The sequence below is a fragment of the Protobothrops mucrosquamatus genome, unplaced genomic scaffold, assembly GCF_001527695.2.
Source record: "Protobothrops mucrosquamatus isolate PMUCROS unplaced genomic scaffold, P.Mucros_1.0 scaffold419, whole genome shotgun sequence".
Classification (NCBI taxonomy): Eukaryota; Metazoa; Chordata; class Lepidosauria; order Squamata; family Viperidae; genus Protobothrops; species Protobothrops mucrosquamatus.
The window spans coordinates 849,670-867,919 of record NW_015386748.1 but is presented as its reverse complement, the minus strand read 5'-3'; the positions used below and the strand labels follow the sequence as shown (position 1 = coordinate 867,919).

At 42.6% G+C, this 18,250-nt stretch overlaps 1 protein-coding gene across 1 annotated transcript; it reads right to left on the bottom strand.

The window, feature by feature from the left end:
• Positions 1–5,813: 5,813 nt before the first annotated feature.
• Positions 5,814–16,253, bottom strand: LOXL4 (lysyl oxidase like 4). The gene is made up of 16 exons (XM_015816283.1): positions 16,219–16,253; positions 14,628–14,697; positions 13,135–13,318; positions 11,949–12,115; positions 11,515–11,720; positions 10,448–10,486; positions 9,697–9,913; positions 9,071–9,257; positions 8,517–8,671; positions 8,241–8,408; positions 7,841–8,003; positions 7,267–7,510; positions 6,613–6,728; positions 6,335–6,471; positions 6,013–6,124; positions 5,814–5,884 (listed from the first exon to the last, which is right to left on the bottom strand). The coding sequence occupies exons 1-16, from the start codon at positions 16,251–16,253 to the stop codon at positions 5,814–5,816; spliced, it is 2,271 nt and encodes a 756-aa protein (XP_015671769.1).
• Positions 16,254–18,250: the final 1,997 nt, after the last annotated feature.

The following is an 18,250-nucleotide window of genomic DNA, read 5'->3' as shown; positions in this document are numbered from 1 at the left end:
GACTCTCCATCTCTCCTGATTGTTTAATACAATCCCTCTCAAAGGCCTTCCTCTGACTACGTACCCGTTCTCACAAAATTTAAGCCCAGTTTGATTCTTGTGGGTTGCTGGATCCTCTGCAAGGTTCAGTGGCACAGGCCTAAAACTGTGCCAGCAGCTGATTCATTTTTTTTCTGGGCACTGATCATTGGTAAAGCATGTTCAGATTTCACATTCTGAATATTCCCTCACTGCGGCACTCCTGAACTGGAGTTAGGAAGAGCAGAAATGTGTTAACACAAGAGTCAGTAATTTGGTTCAAAGCAAGAATACTTTTCAAAATGGCAAAATGTTTCTAGGTGTTTTCATATCAGAACTGCAGTAATCTAAGGAAACCTGGCCGTTGTTGATTGCAGAGTACAGTTATTGAATTTACTGCACATTTCAAGATAGAAACTTGGAAAATCTGATCCGGCCAATTCTGGCTTGGGCACCCTGCCCATTCTCCTCTGCAGTGATCCTATTGTGACTCAGGCACTACTTTATCAGGAAATAATATTTTAGCTAAATTCAGCCCTATTGGGATTTTGAAGAACATTTAATACTCAAAAGTAGTATTGAAGCAGTATCATAAATGGCTATGAAATAAATATCCTCTGGAATGATATGTTTAATTCTTTCTTCATTTCTTAAATCTGCAGTTTAATTCAGTTTAGTTGGAATGAGAGTTTGGATCTTTGCCATCTATTAAGGAATCATTGTAATCCGTTCCAGTGGAATTCAGTTCCCCCTGTTTGTTGCGTGATAAATTTCCATTTCTTGTTCATCTGTTGTATATATAATCCTCACTTGTCTTTTCATGGTTGCATTTCTCTTGGGAAAACATGTGCATTTTTCCAGCTATTTAAAATGTAGTGCTTTCTTTCTGAGAAAAATTAAGTATTCTTCCCTGTCCAAATATACATATAGTGTTGTTGGAATTGCTTTTTGAGACATGAAAGTTGGATGGAAGTTGCCTCACCATCATAAGAACAGTCTAAGTCAATGTTTCTCAACTTTGGCAATTTGAAGATATGTGGACTTCAACTTCCAGAATTCTGGGGGTTGAAATCCACATGTTTTCTATCTGGCAAGGTTAAAAACACTGGTCTAAGTGTTCTTTGCAGAAGTACCAGGCACATAGGAACTTCTAGAAGAGACTTTTCTGCTTGATCAGCCTGCCATACACTTCAAATTTTATGAGAGGTTGCTGACAATAACATCTTTTGTCTTCCACTACTTAAGGGCTTTTGTCCTGAGAAAATATATAAAGACAGAATAACTGTATGATATCTCTTGATTGGTAAAGTTGGCAAGTACCGGTATCTGGAAACAGCACAGATGTGACATAGTGTAAAGTTAATGACTCCAAAAGCCTCAAACTCGTACTTTTGAAACAAGAATTTTGATCTTTGAACACTTCAATAAGGGTCAGAGCAGCATCAAACGCTTTTGGTGAAGTTGGGACAGCCATTTTGAGTCTGAAATGGGGTGTTTCAACCTCAAATAATTCAGACTAGAAATCTTTTGCATACTCTAATACCTTAAAATGGAGAATTAAATGAGTAAGGTGAATGTGAGTCTGTATATAATTAAGAAGAGGCTGTGCAAGAAGTTTGGAAGTGAAGGAGAAATGACTGAAGAAGCAGACAGATAATTTATGGAGATGTAGGGGATATGAAAATGTAGGGAAGGAGCATATTGAGCAAGTGAAAATTTGAGGTGCTAGCCTTTTTCAGCATGAAAAATGGCATTAAATTAATAGATGAGGATTTTATGTCATAGAATGAATATGAATTCTATGTTCTTTCACGTCCTTTCTGTTCCATGTAAGCTTCAAATATGGTTGCCTTCTTGCCTCTGCCCTCCATTAAACCATGAAGGTTCTGTTCAGCTTCCACTCTGTTAAATCCATCCTGCAGATTGCAATCAATTTCTCTTTTGCTTTTCCTGTTCCCCATGTTTCAGTTATTTCTGCTTCCCTTATGCCTGTCTGGTCCATCTAGCAGAGATATTTAATCTTCAGAGCGAAGATCACATAAATTACTTGATACAAATGATGACAAGGAGAAAAAAAATCAAAGGAGATGAGGAGTCTAAGAAAATAGAATCAGTCTCATATTGCAGAGTTAGCATAGCACTGAGCTGGAAGATGGAAGTCTGAGGTTGTACATACAAGATACTTCATGAAAAATGACTCCCCGTGAATTGCGAGTTGGTGAGAAAATTTGCTGAAGAAGCTTACTAAGAATATTGGTCGCACAAATAAATATTGAACTTATATTATACTCACAGCTAAAATAATGTGTACAAAAGTGTTGAAATTGCTTTCCAGAAACTCCTGGAGTTTCTCCATGAGAAAACCAGGAAAGATATAAATGTTTTCCAGGAAGAGAGCTTAGGTCTCATTTTTTACTGTCTTCTTCAGAGTTGAAGAGAATTCTTGCCTGTACTCTAAAGAATAAAGACCATATCAAGACACTACTTGAGATGAAGAGCATGAGGACCCTTTACTCCATTCCATACACAAAGTATTATTTCAGTGTGACAGCAACTTCTATAGCTTCAAAAGACAACAGAACATGCACACTTCTGTTCTATAGCATCTTACCACTGCTTCCTGTCAAAGTACATGAAATGGATGTCTCCCTCTACCTAACAGAAGATGGATCTTTATACCGCTACTGCTTGATGCTGAACAGAAGAGACAAGTGAAGTTTAATAAACTCTGCCTCTTTTTCAGAATTTAGAAAAATTCTTCTTTGGGGGAATTAATGGCAAAAGATTGATTATTAGAGTGTTGTTTTTTGAAAGTTGTAAATGGGCTGAAGGTCTATATGTAATTGAAATAAAATTTTGGGAGTTAATTATAAGAAGCTTTCCTATGGGAAATGGCTGGTGTATTGAATTCTGAAAAAAAAAAGATAGGATGAGACCTTGAAAGTTGGACACTAAAGGGAACCTGAGGGAACCAAAGATTACAATTAAAGGAGATGTCCACTTAAACTTGGCTTACCAACACAGAATGGAGCAAAACACTTTAACATTGGACACACTGAAGGATATTGAAGGATATGTGTGAACAAAAGAATGCCTGCCTAGAATGTTTAGATAAATTGTGTGTAAATGATTTTATAAAAGAGGAACAGATTCTGCCAGATAAGACTGATATTGATTTGAACATTGATTTTAAAATGGCAGACTACAAGAATGATCTGAAAAAAAGATGATATGTTGGGTATACGAATGAAACTGGCTGATGTCTTAATAATGAAAAGGGACATATACCGGTAAATAACAAACAGAAGAATGACTTGATTAACCTTCCTATGTTAAATTTATAAAAGAGACCTGCTGAATTTTGAAGGATTTTATGAGATGAGACAAAGGAAAATAAGTCTGGTACATATTTGAAGAGATTACAGAACAAGATTGTGAAACATAAGGGAAATAAATATAAAATTGGTTTATTTGGTCAAGGTTAAAAAAATTATATTTTTACATCTTTTTTAATTTGTATTAGCTTTTATCTTTTTAATTGTAACATTTAATAAAATTATTACAATTTTTTTTCACTCCATTTTCACACCCATTCTCCAGAAACCAAATTGAAGCCAACCTTAATTCCCCCCCCCCCCCACTTCTCTTGGCCTTGAAGCCTAGAAAGCCCCATGAGCGAATCAGTTCTCTCTCCGGTTGAGAATTCAGATAATGAGAATCAATGTCCCACTGCCGGAATTGTCACAGATCCGGGAGAAATAAAAAAATCTCCTGACCCTCCCTACTTCACATAAAATAGATTACCACCAGTCCAGTAACGTTTTTTAAAGGGAATTGTTTCAGAGCCACACTGTTGCGAAGGCTCCGTTTCAGCTAAAATACCCTTTTGCTAGTTTGTGAATTTTGGAAGAATTGTATATCAGCATTTTTGTGACCAGGTACTTTTCCCAATGAGTGGAATCTCTGATGGGGCCTTACAGGAAAAAACGGGGTTGGCCTCTGCTAAGCTCTTTCCATCTCCCACTGCACCACACATCCTTCCTCCACTTTTAAAGGAGAGAATGCTTCTCTGCCCCCTCCCCCATGATTCATTATGAAATAAGGTGGACTCTGGTCACCAAGAAGGCCAGGCAGATTAGCCTATTTCTGGCTGCTTGTTAATCCATTACAGGATTGCCAATGAAGGTGAGCACTCCAACTGAGCTCAGTTGGAAGAGAAAAGCAAGCTTGCTTTGAGGAGGGGGAGATTACAGTTATAGTACAACTCCAATGTGGTGCTGGAGATCAATGGGGCCGCTGGGTATTGGCTTTCCTTGGGGCAGGCATAAATCACTCCCATCCATTCCTCTTCCTTCCTTGACATGGGCCTGAGAGCTGACCCTCCCCCTTCCACAGTGCCTGATGTATTACAAGCTCCTGCCTATATATCTAAGCTTTATTTGTTCCCTAGATGAACACTTCAGCGGGACTGCTGAGGGAGGCAGGTGCCGCTTTGCTATAATCAACTCTTTCTGCCTGACTTCTCCCTCATAGGCACATGGCTTGCTTCGCTCCTACTGGGAGATCTGTGGATATTCCCTTTGGATTTGAGGCAATACTGCTTCCACCCACTATCCTCTGCTATCCTGAGCCAGTCTAATACTGCTGCTTCTGAAGCAATGCTTCCCTGCTCCAGACAGGTGGGCAGACAAACAGATTGGCTGTGCTGTTTCCATGCTTTCTCAGCTGGACTTTTGTCATTTGAACTCACATTAAAAAAGTGGATGTCACAAGAAACTCTGCCTGTAATTTCTGTCATTCAAGCATGAATATTATTATGTGGTTCCAAAAGCCTTTTATTGGCAGGGTCAAACTCCATAAATTGTGGTACAAAATTGCACCTTTTGTTTTTCTTGGGAGAGGCTTGTGATTCTTCCCTGAGCAGGTGATCCCCAAATAGTATTTTACACTCCCTATTAACCATCACAGTTCATTGCACATTACTAACTCCATAGTTAATAATACCGTTCCACTTCCCTAATCTCTTACTATTTAAACTAATAGCATGGCCCAAGTAGTGCCTTCTTACAGAAGGGTTCATAGGTGCCTTTTCTGCATCCTTTGGTCCGACTTGAATTTTTGGATCTGGAGGTATCTGCATCCATGGCAGGATGACGTTCTTCTGCACCAGAGGTAAGGTGTGTATGGATGCTTGGGTCTACTGGCATGTTGCATGCTGTTGTATGGCTTTGTGGCAAAGGGGAATATGGGGCTGAAAATAATGATACGTCTTGAGATGGTTTGATATGTCTTGAGATGAACCAGGCTCCTGAGATAAAAGCTTGTCAGCAGATGGTGCTGGCTGAGGTAGTTTTTCTGGGTTGTAATACTCACACACCCCTTCCGCCAGCAAGGCAAGAGCATGGTCCTCTTTGCTCTGTACTATTCTCTTAGCTGGGCATGAGAAAGACTGTAGTGTCCCCCATCAGGTCATTTCAGTCCCATATTTGACCATAGTTGCCAAGCTGAATAAATAGAGAAAGCGGACCAGACAAGCTGGACTGTGTAATGTAAGGCAAAGGAGTGATAGCCACAGCATAGCCATAAAGTCTGTGGTACCACTGTGTGTGTCAATCCTGGACAAATGGCTGGGGGAGGAGAAGAGGGTCTTGAAAGAATCTGTCTGCAGAGTCTAGTTCTTGTGCTAGCCAGCATCTGCTTGGATTCTACCATAGCCCATGTTGAGTTGTTTTGAGCTGTGAGAAGATCTGGATCTGGGTTCTTTGGGAATTCCAGCTGTATCTGGAATATTTGCCTTAGACAAAGTTGCTGCTCAATCTCCGTTGTGCTTCCTCATCCCACTCTATCATGGCACCATACTCGTCACCTACAAACAAGACAGAAGAAAGGAGAGCTGTTAACCCCACTGGCAATGCCAAAGGGCAGGATATATCGCCAGGCTGTGGTACACATTTTATTTTCCAACCAGGTTAAGGCTTTCTGTTGTGTTTATACCTGTATGGCATCCATGCAACCAAATACGATGTCCCTCATACTGGCACTGACAGCGAAGGGCATTGTTGGAAAAGTCAGACTCTGCTACCTCCTGCTTAGGGTTCACTACAACCTGACAAAAAAAAAGGAGGGGAAGGATGGCTTGTAGTTTAGGTTGCTTGCTCTCTTCTCATCATCTTCTCTGTGCCCCTTCCCAGTTTTAGTAAGAAAAAAAAAATCCACGACAAAGCAACTGACAACAGGGGCCAAATTTATGCCTAGGAAGTTGCTTAGGAATAATACTTCTGTGTTTAGACCAAGCCAGATTCCTTCCCAGACTTACCTGGAATATGTAACTCCCAGAAGGCACATCAGTGATATCTATCCACTGGCAGTCAATATCATGTCTGTATGTGTCCCAGCAGCCTACACTGACACCCTGCTCTCCAAAATTAGCACAGCCAAAACGCCGTTGCATTCCTATAGGGAAAAGAATAGGCTAAGTGGGAGAGAGTAGGCCTTGTCTCACTCACAATATACTTCTGATGTATGTACTGTATGTAGTATTTGGTTCTAATTTTGTTACTGTTCCCTTTGAGTTTCATGAATTTTTACTCTTACCTTCTGGGCAGTTGGTGTCCTCCAGACAAAAACTGGCCTTGTGTCCCTCAGCCACCTTGGAACCATTGAGTGTCAGTAAGTCATAATGTGTGAAAACCTCAATGCTGTGGAAATGTCTGTGGGATGATGAAAATGAGGAATTAGAAGGCTACTATAGGTCAGGAAAAACTACTGCTTGGAAGAAGTAGGCTTGTCTAGGCAATAGCCAAACAGTCCTTCCTGCTTCTTGTGGCAGCGAAAAGCAAAGATCTGCTGAGCCATGAAACAAAGCAATGTAGAAGAATTAAGTGGGGCTTTTGGCTCAGTTGCTATTATAGCTCTTCATCCATGCTCAACCATAATGACAGCTTTAGCATAAACATTGCTATTTTCCCAGATGCAACAAACTGAGCTCCCACCATAAAAGAGTTGGCCAGGGTGGATATCTTTCAGTGGGACACGTGAGCTTTAACTTACAGGGAGATGAAAAGGCTAGGTTTAGAAAAGGAAAAGTCTGGACGTGTTTTTTTTTTAAATGAATAAACAAAATTACCAACAGGAATTAACAACAGCTTTTAGCTTTTGATTGTACATGTGCATCGGATAGCAATAGCATTTTCATATGACAAAGAAGCACATATTACTGGCCATGTTGTGTCAAGAACTGCCCACTACCTGTGGCATTCATGCCATATCCATGCATGACGGCCAATTTTGGGAAGGAAGTCAGCCCGGCCCAGGTTGTGAATCTGAGAGGAGAAGCGCAGCAGGCGTCGATGCCCCTCCGGCCAGTTCATACGGTCAGCAGAGGCAGAAAGGCAGCCTTCCTCATGGGCACAATATAGCATGTTCAACGGGCGGTCCTCAAGATAAGCTGTCTCCTGTATCAGGTGGGCATTCATTACTAGATCTGGGGCATCTAAAAAGACAAGTGGAGTATGAAGTCTTCAATCCATACAGTGTGAATTCTAGGCCCATAATGTTAGGCAGTTGACACCCCACTCCAACTAGATCACATTCTCCAGATTTGTCCATCATACTACAGTATATATTTTGCACTCTCTCAGCAAACATTCCTTTCTTCAACCTCAATATAACCCCAAAAAGAAAAGAAATATCTGTCTTTGTCCTAAGCAAAAAGGTGACTCTCATGACTGCTGTGATGCCTATGGTAGCTGCTCTACTATATGTGATCCCACTGTCTTAGCTTTAAACACCCCCAGGCCAGACCATTCCTATTTCCACTTACTCTGGGTGCAGGTGACTCCTGCAACAAAACGGCCACCCCCATTAGGACAATGCACGGGTCCGTGGTGCTGGCATTGTAGGATAGACAGTTCTGTGCCTTTACAGCGCACACCGCTCAGCACCACCTCAGAAGCATCTGCATTGCCTTGCCAGTACCATGTTTCCTGGAATAGGAACAAAGGGGTAGAAACCAAGTAAGTACAGACTCTGAATTTGAAATCCTTGTCTTGGGTTACATAAGCTCCCAGGCTTCCTTTAAGCCCTTGCCTAATCATGATTAACCTGAAAGCTTGGAACAAAAAGCCTCAGGTACCATTTTTGCAACTGAGTAAGCAAATCAGCATTGTGCTGGTGCATTCAGTACTTAACATTATCAGAAAACAATGCAGGCAATCGCTTACCTGGAGAGCATGGCTTGCAAAGCCCAGCCCCCTCTGTCGACAAGCAACCATGGCCTCCATGAGTCCCCAGTGTTCCCCACACACAGCACCCCAGCGGAAGGCACTTCCTCTGGGCACCAGGACTTCCACAACACCTTCCTCTGAAGTGCGCCCACCAGCCAGACGAATCTGCATGGATGAAAACTGGCTTAATAGAACAGAAGAATTATGATGTAATTCTAGTTTTGGTTTTTAATCAAAGGGAAGTGGAACGGTATTATTAACTATAGATCTTACTTGACGTTGGGCATCCGTTTGGGGCACATTGCAGCGGACAGCAACATCATTATCATGCCGGCATCCTGTCTGAGCTGCTTTTTGGGACCTGCAGTCCATCAGTGATGGTTCATGTCCCTTGCACCGCACTCTTGTTAAATGGATAGGACCCAGGCCTGTAACATGAATTATTCTTGATAGGGATGGAGTCGCATCACATTGCATGTCACACACACTATACCCCAAATTCTTTCCCACATGCACAGTTATCAGTCTGATTCTCTCTCACTAGGGATACATGGATCTTCCTAGCTTCCATTCTTTTACTTTGGTACCACAATTCAGTCTTCCCCAAATTAATCCTCTTCTTCCTGTTCCTGAAATTTATCTCTGGTATTACAGAACTGTGTCACCCTTTCTCGGTTTTGCTTGCTTCAGAGAAAGTCCATGAAACATTTCTTAGGAATAACTTATCCAGACTCTTCCTTCTCCTTCCATACTTGTCAAGGATGCAAGTTTCCTGTTTTGAGCCTTACGCCACCCACTTTATGATTTGTTTCATCCCTTCCACTCACCTTGGCCCAACTGTGCTCCTGAAAGAGCTTCTCGTGCAGTGCCATAACCTAACTGCCGACACACCACACTGGCAGCAGGTAGATTCCAGCCATCATCACACACAGTGCCCCACTGGTTACCTATTAGCACTTCTACACGCCCTTCACCTATGTGTGCACCTGCACGGAGACGCACCTTGGGTTCCTGCTGGAATGGAAATAGAGATTAGGGACTAACAAATGGAATGGAGATAGATTAGAGACTAAGGATGGGTTAGTGACATTTATGAAAGACGGATCTTTCTATGTTCTATGTCAACAGCCAACAGTGAAACTGGTAGGCTTCCACCTAAGGTTTTTAACTTGTAGTTCTCCTGTTTCATTCTTAGTATTTCATGAAAGTTCTAAGGCCACGCTGATGTCTTCTGTAACTCTTTGGTTTTTCCACTGCTATTCTAAGATGGAACAACTATATAGGATCTATTCAGTGAACCCTTTGTCTGAAATCATCTTGACAGAGAATTAGACTGATCCTTGCCCTAGTAGATCCTATGATTTCACTATGGTCACTGCTCTTCACCATGAGTCTACCTGTCTAGATATATGAGCCTCTATTTTTATTCTTTGGAAAATGGTCTTCCTTTTACCTGTTTAGGCTTGTTATGGCTGGATAGCTTGGCTTTCTTGGGCTGGAATTCAGGACCTGCTATACAGTTGACCAAGGCATGTATACCATGTGGGCAGGCACTTTGATTCTGAGCTTTTGGAAGCACATGTAGTTTGCATTGACCCAAGTGAACCTCAGTGCCCAGGCACTTAATCTGATGGATCCAGAAGGTATTCTTCTTGCTCAGGCTTTTTAGGCTGCAAAACAAGGGAAGAAATTATTGCCTTTTGTCAGATAATAATCCTTCTGGCCATCCTCCAGAAGGCTTTTTCCATGGCTGAACTGAAGTGCTATCCACCATCCTTGAGTTAGCAGAAAACTGTAGTAGCGTGAAATTTGCTGTCCTCACTTGCTATCCTGTTTCTATTGCCTTTGTTTCAAGTCACTGGAGTCACCTGAGCTTGCGCCAGGGTGACAACACCTAGCAGAATTTATACATCTAGAGTCTGTCCTTCAATGGTGTCAGTATAAGGAAGAAAACAGTGCTTTAACACTGACACATGACTTCAACCTGTCTCGTTCATGGTTGGTAAGGAAAAGATGGCAACATTATTGGAACACATCAGAAAAGGGGCAGGTAAATGTCATCATTAGACACAAATGGGGAAAGGCTTTGAAATTTGGTGAATTAACTGCTTAAAGGCACAGGAAGCAATTATGCAAATAAACTCTAGAGGCCCCAGAATCTCCTTGTCCCATATACTGAATACTGCAATGAGCCAACTCCTTACCTGGACCTTGGATCCTTCATTTTCTGATTCCAGAGTTTCCTGAAAGGTTAGATAATCAAATATAAATGCACTTTGATAGCAGCATTAAAAATGCCTTGCAAAAACAGTAGATATATAACTCAGATACTTTACAGCAGGTTCTTTTTGTTGACAGTGTTTAGGGTTTTTTTCTTTAAAACTCTTTCTGAATTCTCATTTCATTGAATTACCAAGTACATTGGAGCTGTGGCCCTTCGTATTCTCATTTGTTCTTTTAGGAAAGGTGACAGCGCTATCCACTGGTTTGTAGCATTATTTAAAGCCCCTGCCACTCCTGAACCAGTATCTGCACAGATGTTCCCATAAATAAACTGTACAGCTATGGCTATCATCGTAGAAAAAAGAGAGGTACTTGAAGATGATGGAGACCAAAGCTTTTAACATCTTTACTCATGTGGTAAAAAAAAACAATGTGTTCACAGATCATGTTGGCATTCAGAGAATGTGTTCATCTTCCTCAACCTGGGCACATCAAACATGGCTACATTTGTGATCTAACACTTTGGGAGGACACCACACCAAGTTAGGATGGTCTAGAGTAGACATTGACCCTGGAGTGCTAGTCCCATAGAACTGATGCATAAGCTAGAGCCAGAAAGTGCAGGTTCTGCTCAATCCCTGAAAAGTACAGTCTTCACTATAATTACCCCACTGCGGTTTGGCTGGACCCCATGGTAAAATGGCCCTGGCATCCATAACTGCTCATTGCAGGACTGTATTTAGCAAGAGAATAGTGGGTGGAGTGTAGAAGATGGACAGAAGGAAACAAGCACATGGAACTACCAGTGCGTGGGGAGAAAAAGAACCCACAAAATCACAGGAATTGAACAGGCCTCTCATGAGAAACAAAAGGAAATTTTAGAGAAGACAAACAGAAACACCCCTGTTTTCTTTACAAAAGAATCACCCGATGCTTATGCTGCGCCTTATGTTAACATTTAAAGGTGGACCCTCCAGATTATGTTTATTTCTTTCTTCATCATAAATATAACATTGCACACATAGCCCTTAGCATTTCTCACTCTTACCTGTAGAATCCTGTGGCCACCTGTCCTTCGTAGGGGAATCCTAGCATCCCACACAGTACACGAGTATTGTTTTGAGTCCAGCCAGCATCACACACCTGACGCCAGCGTCCCTGGATCTTTGCTTCTACCGCACCTTCTGTGACAGGGGAGCTTAATTTGGCTCGAGCCAGTATCGGCTTGATCCGTACCTCCTCTACCTTTGTACCCTGCCCAAGAGAAAGAATGGATATTCACCTCCATTTTGGGGTGGCTGTTAATGAAAAGTGAGATTATCAAATGCATATGGTCAGCAACGGTGCAGGGACAAAACCCACTGATCATTACATTTCTATGGGCATTGATCTCAGCAGGACTTCCAAATGTGAACACATAGCATTTGCTCCAAATTGTCATTATAGAAAGGAAGCAACTCCAGTCTCTAATCAGGTCCTCACCTGCAGCTGGATATGTGAAGCAGCAGAATTGAGTCGGCGGGGCCCTGTGCACACCACGCCACTATCTTCATTGTGGTTGCAATCAGTCACCCCCCAACCATTGGAGGCACATTCAGCCAGGGAGCTTTCGGTACCTGAGCAGCGTATATTGTCCAGCCAGATGGGACCTGTAGATACATAAGATCACAAGTAGAAGCCCTGGTTGCTCTTTGCTGTGTTTAGTTTTCCCCAGCCTGATCTCACTGCCTTTCCTAGGAAAAGCCACAGTACTTCCTGTTTACATTTGTCGGTTTTGTCAGTCTTTCAAATCAAACATTACTTATAATATATATGGGTCATTTTGAGAAATCAAGCAAAGATTGTTACATCAGAACAAATAATTTTATTTTTATATCACCAAAAAGAACCTCTTGTTAAGTACATATTTGATGAGGCATAGGAGAGGTATAGGAAAATGGGAAACATCTGGATAGTGATCAGACTAGAGTAACCTTCCCCAACTAAGTACCCTCCAGTTGGAATACAATTCCCATCATTCCCCATCAGAACAACTAATAACACTTGCATTCCAGTGTATCTGAAGAGCATACATGAAGAAGGCTGGATTAGTGGACAAAAAAGCACAGAGAATGTGGGAAATCTGGTTTCATGAATACAAATGTATTCCTAAATACAAATGTATTGTATTGTATTGTATTTACATTTAATTTAAGATGAGCACACTATGGCCAATGTGTTACTTTTATTAGACTTTGTCCCTACTTTCTTTTGGCAATGTTTAGCACTTACAGACTTTCACCTGAAGTTGAAGTGAGCATAGCCCAAAGTACCTACAAGATTGTAAGAGCCCACTTGCTATACAGAACTGTTTTGCTAACTCTTGTTGAAAGAGAAAAATGTGAGATGTGTGGAATGCCATCTCCCCCATCTTCCAATTTTGGGTGCTTGTGAGCCAATGAAAAGTAAAATCTTGCTGGTTCACATGATCCCTTAGACCAGGAAGTTACATAGCTACTTGAAGGTTACATAGTTAGAGCTTAAATAATTTGAGTACTTTCATACTAAATACCACCTTTATTAGTGAGTTTCCAGCTCTTGGCACTGAAAATGGGTATCACAACTCAGGTCTGAAAGCACTAAAAAGTACTTGAGACCAACAACATTCTCCATTCCTGCCGGTCCTTACCATCTCCTGAGCCGTATTTGGCGCTGTGAGCCCAGTTTATGGCCTGATCATAGCCCAGCTCTCTGCAGGCCACATTTGCCACATGGATGTTGAAGTCATCATCACACACTGTGCCCCACTGTCCTTTGTACAGCACCTCCAGCCGCCCTTCACCTGCTTGGCTCCTGGGCCCCATCAAGCGCAGCTTAATTTTGGGATGTTTTGCCCAGCTAGGAACTTGAAGACATAGGATGAGGAGGAGGAGGAGGAGGAAGGTAAGAGGATACACCTTCAGAGAGTGCATTTCTGGTCCAGTGCTGGTGGAGACCCCTGGGAGGCAAGGAAATTTGATAAAGGAACATGGGAAAGGAAAGGGTCAATGGCACTTCTTACCAGAGAATCCCTCTTTTTCTTAATAGACAAGATAATTTATAGCAACAGTATAAAAATAACCAGGAGGAATTTTTTTTTAAAAAAAATAAAAATCGGGAGTAGCAAATAATAATGCATTGTAAATTATTCATAAGCACTTAGCAATGCGGACGCATCTTAAGAAGTCCCAGATTCTTCCCCCCTTCCTCACCGGAAGGAGAATGACAAAAGGGGGAAGCAGGCACAGACATACCTGCCAAAGGGACAGCACACCACCCCACCCACCCACAAGAGCAGGATGCCACCTCCTCCAAAATCCTGCCACATCAGTAGAATGAAATGATTGGTTGCTATAGCCTTCTATATTTGCGACCAGGGTTTTGAGAGGCAGCAGAGGATGTCCCATTTCTATCTGAACACTTGATGACTTTCCATGCAAAGCATAGCTTATGGAGAGGGGACAGCCGTGCAGACACAAGCCCATCGCCCTCTCCCCCCGTGCCCATTGATCTCAATCTAACACACTTCACTGAGGGGTTTGATTTATCCATCCCATGCTGCTCGGGGACTGTGCTAAAGGGCAAATTGGGCTCCTTCCCCTATGTTCAGTTCTAGAGGAGCTCCGGGGCACTTAACCAGGGCAAGTCAGAGGTATTGGGTATTTTATCAGTACTTAGCATTTAGTAGGCTTTTTTTTTTTTTTACTGTTTTTTCCTTGCAGGGGCCTAGGGTTGCCAGGTGTCCACTATTTGAGTGGACAGTCCACTTTTTTCACATTATGTTCACTATTTTTTTTCACAAAATAGTGGACATTTTTTTTATTCAAAAGCTTTATGATGAAATGGTCCGTAATCTAAAGCTGTACAGTCTACTTTTTTTTACTACTTAACCCACCCACCCCCCGCTTGTCCGCTATTTTTTGGAAGCAGACCTGGCAACCCTATGCAGGGGGGGGGGGATAGCTTAGTCTGTTTTATGATTCTACTCCATCTTCAATTTATGATTCAGTGCTTCTAAGTTAAAGGAGTTCTGTGAAAGCAGACCCCCCCCCCCCACACACACACATACAACTCCTCCTCCCGCGCCCCCACCGGCAGCAGCATCCAGAGTCGGTCTTGTAGGCTCGTCAGCCAGTTACTCACGTGCAGCCGCGGAACAAGGGGAAGAGGTGCTCTCTCCCGGGTCCGACCAACCTGTTGTCGGCAGCTGGCTCTAAGGGAGGGGGGGGAGGCTGGTCGCCCGCTGCAAAACCTCTGGCTGACAAGGTCCCGTAGAGACCCCGGCGGAGAAAGCGGCCGGCGCGAGTTTTGCCAGCAGCCCGTCCCGTCCCACCCTTTTTATCCGCGGCATCCGCCCTTCGGCTCTGGCTCCTGCACGAATCTGGGCAGGGCGGGCGAGCGCCTCAGAGTACCCGAGAGGACGCCTCCCCCCCCCCGAGGGTTGAAAAAAGGTGCCCCCGGCCCCTCTGCTTTGGGGTATTCCCGGGCAGGGTTCTCCCCCCTCCCCGCCCAACGCCCCAAAGGAACCGCAGGACCTCAACGATAAAGCAATCCTATATCTCTTTATCGGGGAAAGGGGGGATTCGGGGGGGGGGGTTCACCTGTTGGGTTTCTGCAGGACTTTAAAAAAAACGTTAGCAGCAGGAAGGGCAAAGAGGCATTTTGCAAGAGGAAAGGGCAAGAGCAACGTTGGGTGGGAGGGACGGTTCACGTTTCAAGGATTGGAAGATTTGCACGATGCAGGTTCCCCCGGTGGGGGGCCCCCCAAATCGGGGACCTCGTGGAGTAATCAAGCCATCAGAAGTACAAAATGGATGGCAAAAGGCTATTGCAAGGTTAGAGGAATGAAGGCGAGGTGGCCTTCAGAGTCGTAGCAGAGACCAGTGTTTCTCAACCTTGACAATTTTAAGGCATGTGGACTTCAACTCCCAGAATTCCACAGCCAGCAAAGCTGGCTGGGGAATTCTGGGAGTTGAAGTCCACCCATCTTAAAGTTTCCAAGGTTGAAAAACACTGGCATAGACGTAGCTATCAGATCTGAGCTGCTGAAATCTAGATAACCACCAGAGGACGGGAAAGGTTACCGTAGTGGTTTCTGTACCTCTTTGCTGCCACCTAATGGTCATTTGGATCCTTACATCTCTGATTTGGTGGAGCTGGTGAAGTGCTTCTTTCTAGAACAGTGGTTCTCAACCTTTTTAATGCCACGACCCCAGCCAGTCGTAAGTCGAGGACTAAACCGGTCGTAAGTCAAGGACTAAACCGGTCGTAAGTCGAGGACTACCCAACCGGTCGTAAGTCGAGGACTTTCCCTGCCCAGGAGCACCGCGCATGTGTGGTTCCGCCCCCTGCACCGGCCGAGGTGTAGCTGGTAAGCGGCCGAGACAGAGCAGGCCGACCACCAGCTGGCCCAGCCCAAGGGAGGTAAGGCACCCGCCGGAAAAGGGGAAAAAAAATGGCGGACAAAAAAAATGGCGGACAGCCTTGCTTGGCGACCCCCGTGAAATGGTCGATCGACCCCAAATGGGGTCCCGACCCACAGGTTGAGAACCACTGTTCTAGAATGACCCTCACGGACCCAAAGAGTGTCCAGCGCTTTGCATTATGGTCTGAATTCCAGATCTCCAACTGCAACCCAATAACAGAGGATGAAAGTTGTTTTCAAAAACATGTGGGGTGTCATGTTCCTCTATGGTCTTATCTATGGCAATAGTCCTCAGTTTGTAGTAGTAACCTGTAGTTGTTCATTCCCACTATCACCACCACCATCTGCTTTTCTGGTGACTTACAAAGTTATGCAAATTCAGCCTGTTTGTTATATTATTGCTCACTGGATTAATTTAGTGCCACCGAATTTATCTAAACACAGCTATACTTATTTTCACTTAACAAAGAGTCCTTCAGTCATTGGTCACAGATTTTTCTTTTCAAATTATATCTTGTCTCACAACTAGCACACAATAGATATATTTGAAATAAGTATTATGGATTTGTTTTTGTTTTATCATGAATATCAAATGGGCGCACTCTATAGCGTAGCAATGATAGTTGTACTTCTGGGGAAATTGGAGATTGGTCACTAGATAGCTAAGAGCCACTAAGTAAGGGATCTGAAAACACCACTGCTCTTTTTAGTTCTTTATGCTGTTGTTCAGTATGAACAACTCATCTTCAACAACAATAAAAATTAATCACAATCTGTACCACACTCAATCTTGAAAAAAATGATTATTCCGCTGAAAGGAGTGGCTATCATTTGAACCATAGTTTGCACTTCTCAACCCAAACCAGCAAAGATAATCCACGGCATCTGATCTGTATTTGTTCTGGATGAAGCTTTTTTTTTCTTTTTAAATGCATTGAGAAAAACTCGAAGAAAGGAAAATATAGACAGATAATAATAATAATAATAATAATAATAATAATAATAATAATAATAATAATAATAATAATAATAATAATAATAATAATAATAATAATAATAATAAAGTTGGAAGGGACCTTGGAGGTCATCTAGTCCAACCCCCTGCTCAGGCAGGAAACCCTATAGCCAGTGCTTTTTTTCTAAGAAAAAAAAAAAAAAAAGGTGCCGGAACTCACACACGTCATACAACCTGCCTTGCCTACCCTACAAGGTTCCATCCAAAAAAGGTGCCAGAACTCCGTTCTGGGCATTCTATGAGAAAAAAAACCCTGGCTCTGTCATCTCCAATCCAATTTGACCCTGTTTGGCCTTAAATAAAATCTGTTTAGAATAAGAAGAGGCCATCATGCTATCCTTCAAATATTGTAGCCTCCATGTTCATTCAACCTTATCCAGAAAGTCCAGTTCAGGGAATTACATGAATTATACTCCAAAACATCTGGAGGCTACCAGATTGCCTACCATTCCTTTAGTGCATGTACTGCTCGTACTATCATTTCCAATGGTACCAACAGGAAAGAGCTCTGAAATAGATGTCCAAACAAAACAAGCAACCCAGCAATTTTTGGCAGACATACTGAGATAAAGTCATCAGCAACCATCAGGATATTTTGGTTGTGTTTGGGTTAGTATCATGGACAATAATTGGATATTTCCATGATGTTACTGAGATATCACAAATGAATCCAAGCGTTAAGCAGAGCTTTTAAATGTCTTGCTAACATGAACTAATTTGCCTGTGAGGGCTGGAAATCTCCTTAATTGGTGTTTTAAAAAATGTCTATCCCACCCACAGCAAATAGGGCTCTGGAAAATATGGTTAATTTCCCCCAATCTTCAGTTTCTAGGGGATAGTAGCATTATTGGGTGCAACAAATATTTTTAACGTACTAAGAATATGTGTGGTTCAGTGGCAAAATGTAAACTTTGGATGCAAAATATTCCAGGTTCGGCTGCTATAATTTTTTGTAGGCATATTCAAGACTCTTCTCAGATTGTCAGAGAGCTACTCTCAGTTAATGTTAACTGTGGGTAAATGTGTCCTGTAAACATGGATACACTTAAATTCTTTTTGCATGGAGGGATTTTTCTAGTTATCCTGCCAAATGAAACCCTAAATTTCAGGTCTGACATTTGGCTTTAATGGCATCGCTGCCTATTCTCTTAAGGTTGCTCCCTTTTTAGGATCAGGCAGACGACCAGGCTGTACCCACTACGTAGCTCTCAACCTGCTAGATGAGTCAGTCTTGCTCCACATTCCTTGCCCTTGATTTCGTCCCACAGCTCCCTGTAATCCAGTTCCACCTTTGCTATGATTTGTTGGACTGCTGACTCCTCCAAG